Raw genomic sequence first — 12,500 nt, 5'->3', positions numbered from 1 at the left:
ATTTAGGTGATGCCATGATTGAATGTATACATTGTAAGGCATTGATGTGGTATCAAGAGAGAATGGACAAACATAAACATGCAGCAAATCCTAAGTACCAATTATGTTGTGGGAATGGCAAAGTTGAACTACCTTTCTTGTAACATCCTCCAAGCCTATTATCCCATTTACTATTCGATCATAATTTCAAAGATAGTAAGAATTTCCAATCTAATCTACGAACATACAACATGATGTTTGCGTTCACGTCACCCGGTGCTAAATTGGACAACAAATTCAATAATGGAAGTGGTCCACCTACAATACGAATCCAAGGTCAAACTTTCCACCGCATTGGTAGTTTATTACCATCTGATGGCCAAACACCAAAATTTGCACAACTCTACATTTACGACACAGAAAATGAAGTTTCTAATCGAATTGATGGACTACGGTATGTATATAAATTCATAGCATCCAATTCTAATATATAGCTTTTTTACATACATAATAAATTTTCCTTTGATTCTTAGGAAAAAAAACATTGATCTTAGAATCATAAAAAATCTGACAGATATGTTGTACACTAATAACGCACATGCTAAGAGTTTCTGCATGGAAAGACATAGACTTAATCAAGGGAATATACACAACTTGAAACTAAGACTTATTGCAAACAGAGCTACAAATGGAAGAGTGTACAACCAACCAACTGTTTATGAGGTTGCTACTTTAATAGTTGGTGATGTTGACACGACTGAAGAAAGAGACATTATTATGCAGAGACAGAGGGAAACATTAAAATGTATTGATGAATTTCATGCAAGCTATTTGGCTTACCAATATCCTTTGATATTTCAATATGGATAAAATGGTTATAGACCAAATGTCGCTCACCGAGATCTTCATATCTTCGACAATAATTCAAGAAACATACTTACTATTCGAGAGTGGTTGGCTTTTCGAATCCAAACAAGAGGCGAAGAAGGAAAAACTCTATTGTCGTCTAGGAGATTGTTTCAATAATTTTTGGTTGACGGATACACCATGCTAGAGAGTGAAAGATTGAAATGGCTTTGTAACAATCAATCCAAGCTAAGAGTTTCAAAGTTTCGAAGTCTTAATGAAGAAGGAGACCAAAGTAATACACCTGGGTCAAGCACAGGAAAAAGAGTTATATTACCTTCATCTTATGTTGGTAGTATGAGATTTGTGGATCAACTATACTATGATGGCATGGAAATTTATAGTAAAGCCAACTTCCCAAACCTTTTCATTACTTTCACATGCAATCGAAAATGGCCTCAAAATTCAACGAGTTTTACTTCCTCTCAACTCGAAGCCACCAGATAGACCTGATATAATTGCTAGAGCTTTTATAATAAATAGAGGGCAACATATATGTAGAGGATTTTGCTGATTTGTAACATATTTTGCATGGTACAAAATAATTTTAACATTTTCGATTAAAAATATAATTTAATATATAAATACTTTTAGCCGTGCGGCCGTTAGGGTATTTCTACTAGGATAATCACTAGTGTCTCTAGTATAAATATTTGTGTAAAAATATGGATCAAAATAGCACTGCTGTTAATGAATTCCCCTAAACTTCTACTATCCTTTAAGAAAATAAAATAAAAATTTAATGTCTTAATGTCACTCTTCAACTCAAAATATAAAGGCTATGGTAGTTCTATTGTATAGCAGCAATACAGTAGTATTCTTTTCGAAGACTTGGTTCTCTCCTCTTTTATTGCCGAGTCTCATTCCATCATTGACTACACAGACACTCTCTCTCAAGTCTATATCCATACCCTTTGTTTCATATAGCCAAAGGAGTTGGACTCTCCATTGATTCAGATCCACTTTTATAGCTTCTTCCACTATAAGCCTATTAAATTCTCACTCTTTTCCTTAACACAAGAACAAAAACCACAAAAACTTTAACTACAGCTTACTCACAAAATGAATACCAACAACAACAGCAACAACTATAACATGTCTCCACTCTCTGATCATCAAAACAAACCCATCATTCATGAATTCGATTTTTTCTCTCTAAATAATACCAACCATGCCTCTACTTCTGCACCCCCCCTTCATCATTGCACCCCTTCTTCTCTTACTGAATCCAAAGTAAACGTGAGTCACACCCTTAATCTATATTCTATTCCATTATTATCATTCTTTTTTTTTTCTAATAATGATATTAGTATTGCATGTACATATATATGATATTGGCCATGTGTTTGAGAAAATGTGATGTTTCAACAGACTAGTTTGAATCTTCTTACCACAAACACAAGCAGTGATCAATCCATGGTGGAACCTGACATATCAAATAAGTCAGAAGACAAAAGAGATAAGCTTGAGGTAAACAAAATTAATCATATGTAACAAAAATTCAGTAGTTTGATGAAATTTTAATTATATTTTTAAAATCTTAGGGTTTTTAATTTTTACGAAATCTAATGATATTTCAGCTTGATGTTCTTCAAGCTGAGCTTGAGAGAAAGAAGGCGGAGAATCACAGGCTGAGGAACATGTTTGACGAAGCCAAGATGAATTACGAGGCGCTGCAAATGCATATGTTGAGTTTGATGCAGGAGAGAAGCGTAGAGGATTGTAAAGAAGAGGAACAAGAAGAAGAGAAGCCAAATGGGAATGGTGGAGTTTTGATTCCAAGACAAATTGTAGATCTTGCGAAAGACAACGAGGAAGGTTCTAAGGATGAAGAACTTGTGTTTGATCCTGACAAAGAGGAATCTGACCACGAAAATGAAAGAAATGATAGTCAAGTTTTAGCAGCTAATAATAATACTAATAATGTTTCAAATTTCAGTGCTCAAACTAATGTTGAAGAAGCTGAGGCAACGATGAAGAAAGCTAAAGTTTCGGTTCGAGCTCGGTCGGAGGCTAATATGGTACTTCAATTTCATATTTTGGTTAAAATAATGGAATTTATTTTTTGGATTTTATCTGATGCAAACCATTATTTGTTGTCTCAGATCAATGATGCGTGTCAATGGAGAAAGTATGGACAGAAGATGGCGAAAGGAAATCCGTTTCCTCGAGCTTATTATCGATGCACCATGGCTTTAAATTGTCCGGTGAAAAAACAGGTAAGTTATTTATACAAATGATTTTTGTCATAAGTGTTTTAGCAAACTAAATCAAACTATCTACATTGGCTATTACATTTTTCTGGATCCGCCACTGTCTATAACAGGTACAAAGGTGTGCTGAGGACAAATCAATATTAGTAACAACATATGAAGGAAATCACAACCATGCTTTGCCACCAGCAGCTATGGAAATGGTAAAACAAACATCAGCAGCAGCAAGAATGCTACTATCAGGGCCAATGACAAGTCCTGATGGACTAATGAATTCAAATTTTCTCACAAGAACAGTGTTTCCTTCTTCTTCAAGCATTGCAACTATTTCGGCATCAGCTCCATTTCCAACCATTACATTGGACTTAACTCAATCACCAAATAATCCATTACAGTTTCCTACTCAGACATTGTTTAATCAGTCAGGATTTTCAGGACTTCAAATGTCTCAAGATGCAGAAACTTCGCAATCTCAACAGATATCACAGAACCTTACAGCTGATCCTGACTTGACTGCAGTTTTGGTAGCTGCTATTACTTACATGATTGGGGTGGCACAACCAAACGATAATGACACAAAAACCAATAATAATAATGGCAATGTTATATAAGTAACAATGCCAATGAAAGCAATAAAAACAACAATTTCTATTTCTGAGGGAAAATACAAAAATGTTGACCTGAAATTCAACTTGGATTTATAGTTGCTTTTTTTTTTATAATTAGTTGTTTTTTTTTCTTTCAAGTAACTTACTTACTAGAATTTTAATTTTCTTAAGATATCGCAAACTCGAATTCGTATCACTGCAGTCCAATGTCTCTACATAGCTATTAATTGATTGAGCTGATTTAATAAGACATAATTAATTATGTCTTAGCCTTATTCTCAAGACTATAATATATTTCAAATAGAAATAAATCATTGAATTCGTGCATCTCACACATGCCAATTTAATTGTTATCATATAAGATTAAAATGCAATGCACATGTATGAATGCAATATATTGAAGGAGATATAAATCTAAACTAATGTCACATTAGGTCAAAGGGGGGGGGAGGGAGGGAGGGAGGGGGAGAGGGAGAGGGAGAGGGAGAGGGGGAGGGAGGGAGGGAGGGAGGGAGAGAGAGAGAATTACTATTATTGAAGAATGATTGTGATACAAAATTAAATTACAAAGTATCTATTTATATACACCTAAGTGACTTGACTATTTAGTAACAAATATAACAACCCTAAACCCTAATTAACTTTTGGGCTTGAGCCTTACACAACTTGGATTATATCTTATATCTCAACATACCCCCCATAATCCAAGTTGTCGAACATACGCTAATCATAGTCGATCTGAACTATTCCTAATTTCTTTCTCAAACTCAGGAGTCGGTCGATCTTCAATCCTTTGGTGAAAATGTCAACCAACTTTGCTTCACTTGAGAAATGCCTTACTTCAACTTCACCTTGATTTAACTTCTCCCTTAAGAAGTGAAATCTAACTTCGATGTGCTTACTCCTTCCATGCAAAAATGGATTCTTTATAAGATTTATGGTTGGCTTGTTATCGATCTGCAGCACCAAATGTTTCTTTACTTTGACTTCCATTTCTTCAAGCATATATCTAATCCAAATTTATTGACAAGTAGCACAAGATCATGTTATATATCCAGCCTCACACGATGACAATTCCACCACATGTTGCTTTCTCAAGCACCATGAGATTGAGGTACCAAATACTTGAAAACAATAATCAGTTGTGCTTCTTCGATCTTCCTTATCTCCACACTAATCAGCATCTTAATAACAAGTAACCATAGCTTATTTTCTTTTAGAGTCTCTTCGAAATAGAATTCCATAGTTTATCGATCCTTTTAAGTATCTCAGGATTCTTCTTGCAGCCTTCATATGTGACACCCTTGGTTCACTCGTGTATCTGCTCACTAATATGACTGAGAAACCTATATCAAGTCGACGATTGCACACATATCTCAGAGATCTGACAATTTGTTTGAAAAAAGTTGCATCGACTTCGTCTTCCTCTCCATGTTTCTCCAACTTCAAATTTGGTTTGATATATGAAGATACAGGAGTCGAATCATCCATCTGAAATCTCTTGAGTATCTCTTTGACATTCTTTCTTTGATGAAGCACCATACCTTGCTTCCCCATTTGAAATTACATGCCTAGGAAGTACAAAAACTTTCCCATATCCGACATTTCAAATTCCTTCTTCATCAGTTCTTTGTACTTCGACAAGTTCTCCAATCTATTTCCAATTACTAACAAGTCATCTACACATAAGTAGACGATTGTTATATCTTATGCCACAACCTAAACATAAACACATACTCAGATTTGCATTTGACGAATCCCAATTCGACCAAATATGAGTCGGTCTTCTTGTTCCATGTCCTAGGTGCCTGCTTGAGACCATAGAGAGCTTTGTGCAACTTGTATACTTTCCTTGCTTCCTCCTGAATCAAAAACCCAAGATGTTATGTGACATAGAATTCTTCGTCTAAGGGACCATTCAAAAATCCTGATTTCACATCGAAGTGAAATATCGACCCGCCTTGATTGCATGCCAAGGCGATGATTAGTCGAACAATCTTTAATCTTGCTACTGGTACGTATACTTAAGAGTATTCGGCTCCTTATACCTGAAGAAAACCCAAGCTACCAATCTCGCCTTACGTCATGCTATCGACCCATCAACATTATGCTTCAACTTGAACATACATTTCACTTCAATAGCTTTTGTATGTGCTGACAATTCGACTAACTCCCATGTGTTATTTGTTTCGATTGATTGTAACTCTTTGACCATAGTTGACTTCCACTGTGTATTATTTAAGGCTTCGCCATAGTAAGGAAAAATGAACTAATTCTCCATCTGGTGTGAGTTCATCATCACCAATCAATTCATAGTCTTGAAGTCTTGTTGGACAAGCTCTAGTTCTTTAAGGTCTTTGACTAGCTACACCATCTTATACTTTGATTGTGTCGGGCATGTTAGCAACTACTTCGATTTCGATTGGAATATCCATAATATCTTCAACTTCGATTGTGTCGGGCATGTTAGCAACTACTTCGACTGGAATATTAACAATATCTTCGACTTCGACATCATTACTCGTTTCTCCGAAGTCATAGCTCATCAATGGCTTGTCAATTGTATCACTAGAATTCCAATCCCAGACAAAATTTTCATCAATCACAATATCTTGAATCATTACAATCTTTTGATTAATTAGATTGAACAACCTTTATGCACCAGTTTTATAATATCCTACCAGAATCATAGGTTCACTCTTCTCTTCAAGCTTCCTTCTCCTAGTATCAGGAACATGCTTGTAACAAATAGAGCCAGACACCTTTTGATGACTCAATGATGGTCATTTTGAAGGAGAATGGCGATCCAAAACGCAGCGGAATTTAAAATTTCTCCTTTAATGATCCTTACGAATGGGCATGATCAGTGATAGAATCGTTATCTCTTGTGGCGATTGTAACCTTTGATGCAGATCTACGGAGCGATCACGAACGTTGAACGATGACAACGCCTCTACTTAGTCCACACGAACAGATTCCTTCAATCTCAGTGCTAGCTACTACGAATGAAGGCTTTGAGTGATAGAGAGAGAGAAACGAAATTGCAACTGCACAAATGCTTCTACACAAGGGTTCTATTTATAGAACCACTTGTGTGGGCTGCAAGCTAAAAATCCCACTCAAGTGTATATGGCACATATCTTATAATATGCCAAAATCACTTAAGCGCGTGGTACCTTACCATATTTCGTATTCTACTTAAGGGCACCGTATATTACGGTATTCCTTAGTTACTCTATCTCTCATCAATCCGTCCTTTGTGTGTGACCCTGTAGGTTTTCGCGGCATTGGCAATTATATTAAATCATGTATTTAACATAATAAACAGTGAGCGGTATCTAGCAACACATCACTGCTACCCAAGACACGAAAATGTCATGTGATCTGACAAATCCTTCTGTGATAATAATTATGTGTATAATTACCCTTTTGCCCTTATGTCTATATTGAACACAAGGCATAGACCGTGTCATCCTTGTCCAGTTCAATATTGGGCCCATAGACATTTATCCTGTTACGCAGGATGGGCAAATTCCAATTGGGTCACTCATGTCCCTTAGCATGCTTCGTGGAGTATCCATCAACTGTCTTTATGGTCATCCAGTTACGGACAACATTTGATCAGCAATAAGGCACTCGACTCTACATCTAGGGTCCATAGTTGTTTCAAGTCGAAGGGTGGTATACACCATTATCACCATGAGAATAACTTATGACACTTTGCATAACATTCTATATAGTATTCTCATAGCGGGTCAATCCAGTATAAATATTACTCTTAATATTCATACCTATGTTTAAGACTTGATAACTCCTTATCCATGACCCATGAGATGTGATCATCAGTCTATATACATAATAGTCTTAATGCTTTAATGTTATCCCACTTCATAATAAATCTCGACTACGGATACTTTAAGAATAGTGTCCTTATGTTTAATGTGATCTCATGATTAAGTCACACTTGATACATTAAACAGACTATCTATTCTAGGGACTTTATTAAACAAACATAATAAAGAAAAAGCCTTTTATTATTAATAAATAATTCGATACAAGTACCAAAAGTATTGGCCTCTAGGGCTTACACCAACAATATCCCACTAGCACTAGAGCCAATCAGGCATACCCTTAATGCCCATAGATCTAGTATGGTCATCATGCTTCTGCTGCGCAAGAGGCTTTGTCAGTGGGTCAGCAATATTGTCAAGTGTAGGTACTCTGCATATTTTCACATCTCCTCTATCTATTATCTCTCGAATGAGGTGATAACGCCTAAGTATGTGTTTGGATCGTTGGTGAGATCTAGGCTCCTTATCTTGTGCGATAGTACCATTGTTATCACAATAGAGACCAATGGGATCCATAATGCTAGGAACTATGCCAAGTTCACTAATGAACTTTTTGATCTAAACAACTTCCTTTGCTGCACTTGAGGCAGCAATATACTCGGCCTCGGTTGTAGAATCAGCAACTGTATCTTTCTTTGAACTTTTCCAGCTCACAACGCCATCGTTTAAGCAAAACACATAACCAGATTGCGATCTAAAGTCATCCTTATCTGTCTGGAAGCTAGCATCGGTGTATCCAATTACAGCGAACTCTTCCTGACCTCCATATATCAAGAATGAGTCCTTAGTCCTTCTCAAATACTTAATGATATTCTTGACAGCTACCCAATGAGCATCATCAGGATCAGATTGGTACCTACTCGTTGCACTTAAAGCATACGAGACATCTGGTCGAGTACATAACATGGCATACATGATAGATCCTATTACAGATGCATATGGAATCTTATTCATGCGATCCCTTTCTTCCTTAGTTGAAGGGGATTGTGTTTTTGATAGACACATGCCATGTTTCATAGGTATGAATCCTTTCTTGGAATCATGCATATTAAAGCGTCTCAGCACTTTGTCTATGTACGTACTCTGACTTAGGCCAAGCAGTTTTTGTGATCTATCTCTATAGATTCTGATTCCTAATATATAGGTTGCTTCACCTAGGTCCTTCATAGAAAAGCATTTCCCCAACCACGACTTTACTTGTTGCAGAGTAGGGACATCGTTTCCAATGAGTAATATGTCATCTACATATAATACCAGGAAAACGATCATGCTCCCACTAACCTTCTTGTAGACACAAGGCTCATCTTCGTTCTTGATGAATCCATATTGTTTTACTGTTTCATCAAAACGAAGATTCCAGCTTCTGGAAGCTTGCTTCAATCCATAGATTGATCTTTGTAACTTACATATCTTTTGGGCTTCTTCTGGTATGTCAAATCCTTCAGGTTGTGTCATGTACACATCCTCAAGAAGATTCCCATTAAGGAAAGCAGTTTTGACATCCATCTGCCATATTTCATAATCATGATATGCAGCGATAGCAAGTAAAATCCGAACAGATTTAAGCATTGCAACTGGTGAAAAGGTTTCATCATAGTCAACCCCATATATTTGTTTATATCCTTTTGCAACCAGTCTTGCCTTATAGATATGTACCTTACCATCCATGTCAGTCTTCTTTTTGAAGACACACTTGCATCCTATAGGGTTAACTCCTACAAGAGGCTCTACCAAAGTCCAAACTTGGTTTGTGTACATGGAATCCATTTCAGATTTCATGGCTTCTAGCCACATCTCAGACTCGGGACCAGTTATTGCCTCTTGGTAGGTCACAGGCTCATCTTGATCCATGAGTAATACATCACCTTGATCAGTTATGAGATATCCATATCTCTCAGGTTGGTGACGTATCCTACTTGACCTACGCTGGTCTTGTTCTACTTGAGCAGGTTGCTCTTCCACAACTACTTGTGTTTCCTGCTCTAATTCCTCCATAGGTGTATCGATGCTTTGTGATTCTTGAATTTCTTTAAGCTCTACTTTCCTCCCACTGATTCCTTTGGAAATAAAATCCTTCTTTAGGAAAACTCCAGTTCGAGCGACAAACACTTTGCCCTCAGAAGGATTGTAAAAGTAATACCCTTTTGTTTCTTTAGGATACCCCATAAATAAGCATTTGTCAGATTTTGGCTCAAGCTTAGTTGAAATTTGTCGTTTCACATAAACTTCGCAACCCCAAATCTTCATGTAAGACATATGTGGTTCCTTACCACTTCATATCTCATATGGTGTCTTCTCAACCTTTTTGGATGGAACACGGTTAAGTGTGTAAGCTGCTGTCAATAGTGCATGTCCCTCAAAAGGAGTTTGGAAGATCGACGTGACTCATCATGGATCGGACCATGTCTAACAGAGTTCGATTTCTTCTCTCATATACACCATTCCATTGGGGTGTTCCAGGAGGAGTAAGTTGGGATAGAATCCCACACTCTTTCAGATGGTCATCAAACTCTAGGCTTAAATACTCACCACCTCGATCTGAATTCCTCTAGGCAAGGAAGAGTTTTAATATTCTTACCTAGTTGACTTTACCTAGTGGTTTAATAGTTCATTCTTGAATTCCTTGAACTTTTCAAAGGACTCTGATTTGTGTTTTATTAAATACACATAACCATATCTACTAAAATCATCAGTAAATGTGATGAAGTACTGAAAACCTCCTCTGGCTGGTATGTTCAGTAGTCCACATACATCAGTATGCATGAGGACCAAAAGATCATTAGCTCTTTCACCTTTTCCTGTGAATGGAGACTTTGTCATCTTTCCAATTAAACAAGATCTGCATGTCTCATATGATTCATAATCAAAACAGTCCAACAGTCCATCTTTATGGAGTTTGGAAATGCATTTCTCATTTATGTGGCCTAATCGACAATGCCAAAGGTAAGTTGGATTTAACTCATTAGGTTTCATCCTTTTAGTATTAATGTTATAAATAGGCATTTCAAGATCAAGGACATATAGTCCATTATTCATTTGTGCAGTAGCATAGAATATATCATTCAAATAAATTGAGCAACAATTGTTCTTTATTATAAATGAAAAACCAAACTTGTCCAAACAAGAAACGGAAATAATATTCCTGCTAATTGCAGGTACATAATAACAGTTCTCTAACTGAATTATTAAACCACTAGGTAAAGTCAATACATAAGTTCCTATGGCTAAAGCAGCAACCTTTGCTCCATTGCCAACTCGTAGGTCAACTTCACCTTTTGCCAAATCTCTACTCCTTTTTAGTCCCTGCACATTGGTACAAATGTGAGAACCGCATTCAGTATCTAATACCCATGATGCAGAAGTAGATAAATTAATTTCAATAACAAAAATACCTGAAGTTGAAGTCTCTACTCCATTCTTCTTATCTTCCAGGTACTTTGGGCAGTTTCTCTTCCAGTGTCCGGCCTCACCGCAATGGAAGCAGGTGCCTTCTTTTGCTATGTCTCCACTAGGCTTCAAAGCAGCAACAGTGGGTTTGGGTTTGGCAACTTCCTTGCCTTTCCCTTTATCACCCTGCTTGGTGGGCCTTTTGTTCTGTCTCTTTCCATTTCCGATCATCAGAATGGACTTCCCTTTTGACTTCAGATTCTGCTCATCAGTTCTTAACATGGCTAGCAGTTCAGGAAGAGATTTGTCCATATCATTCATATTGAAATTTAGAACAAATTGACTGAATCTATCTGGCAACGATTGCAAGTTTAAATCAGTCGCAAGTTCCTTTCCGAGGGGAAAACCCAACCTCTCAAGGTTTTCCACATACCCAATCATCTTGAGCACATGGGGACCTACAGGGGCTCCCTCAGCTAACTTACCTTGAAAAAGGGCTTTTGAAACTTCAAACCTTTCATGCCTTGCTTGCTCTTGATAGAGCATCTTGAGGTGTTCGATCATATCGAACGCTGCCATGTTCTCATGTTGCTTTTGCAACTCTGAGTTCATGGTAGCTAGCATGAGACAAGCAGTTTCATTGGCATCATCAGCATGCTTCTTATAAGCATCTGTTTCTGCCTTAGGTGCAGAACTAGGAGGTTCTTCTTCAGGAACAGGTTTCTCCAAGACATATAGCTTTCTATCATGTTTGAGGACAATCCTCAGATTACGGTGCCAATCCAGAAAATTTGTCCCAAACAATTTTTCCTTGTCAAGGATTGATCGCAAAATGTTGTTAAAGGTATTTGTTGTCATGGTAATCTACATGAAAATAATGAAAATATAAGTATCAATAACATATTTAATTAGGCCTTTAATTAAATATGCTCCCAGTATTTTACTCAAAACAAATGACCCTCACCATTTGATTCAGAAAATCCCGTTGGAAGATTTTCTAGTGGGTCGAGATCCATATTTCACTTTGTTTTAAGTCCGCGTAGGCGGATTACACAAAACTAGGTTATTTAGGTAGGAACTCCTTCCAATTGTATCTAATACAACTCTCGAATATTTTAGTTGGGTGAATAACTTCTTATTCCAATCCATCACATGGATCATTTCCAACTCTTGCTTCTAAACATATATAATCTTATTATAATTTGTTTAGTTAAGTTTGACCCATTGTTTTAGCAATTGGATATTACAATTATCCCATCGCACCTTACTAATATAGAACATGCACCTCGCGTAGGCGAAACCTACATTATCCGATACTAGTCTTGATGAGTGTTAAAACTTGGAAAGCATAAACTTAATATTTAATTTGAGGGAATTTGCAATTATTCTGATCTCACCTGCTTATTTATCATATAAATCGTCTCTCACATGCATCAACATACATTCACATGCATCAACATACATACATAATGAAACAGTTATGGCCCCTAGCGCAATTGTTCTCCCAAGTCAATGAGAGAACCTAAGCTAACCTAATAACGATCTAAGCTTCTCCA

At 36.9% G+C, this 12,500-nt stretch overlaps 1 protein-coding gene across 1 annotated transcript; it reads left to right on the top strand.

Moving 5' to 3' along the window:
- Positions 1 to 1,740: 1,740 nt before the first annotated feature.
- Positions 1,741 to 3,732, top strand: LOC127086776 (probable WRKY transcription factor 31). Its single transcript, XM_051027585.1, has 4 exons — positions 1,741 to 2,124; positions 2,257 to 2,355; positions 2,466 to 3,104; positions 3,212 to 3,732. The coding sequence occupies exons 1-4, from the start codon at positions 1,948 to 1,950 to the stop codon at positions 3,707 to 3,709; spliced, it is 1,413 nt and encodes a 470-aa protein (XP_050883542.1). The 5' UTR covers positions 1,741 to 1,947; the 3' UTR covers positions 3,710 to 3,732.
- Positions 3,733 to 12,500: the final 8,768 nt, after the last annotated feature.

Source organism: Lathyrus oleraceus, chromosome 5, assembly GCF_024323335.1.
Source record: "Lathyrus oleraceus cultivar Zhongwan6 chromosome 5, CAAS_Psat_ZW6_1.0, whole genome shotgun sequence".
In the NCBI taxonomy this organism is placed as follows: domain Eukaryota; kingdom Viridiplantae; phylum Streptophyta; class Magnoliopsida; order Fabales; family Fabaceae; genus Lathyrus; species Lathyrus oleraceus.
This window is presented reverse-complemented; position numbering and strand designations above follow the sequence as displayed.

Bases quoted from the DNA above. Each gene is read 5' to 3' on its own strand.
- LOC127086776 (XM_051027585.1), top strand. From the start codon at position 1,948: ATGAATACCAACAACAACAGCAACAACTATAACATGTCTCCACTCTCT. The intron at 2,356-2,465 runs GTAAACAAAATT...ATGATATTTCAG, and splicing joins ACAAAAGAGATAAGCTTGAG to CTTGATGTTCTTCAAGCTGA. The intron at 3,105-3,211 runs GTAAGTTATTTA...TGTCTATAACAG, and splicing joins ATTGTCCGGTGAAAAAACAG to GTACAAAGGTGTGCTGAGGA.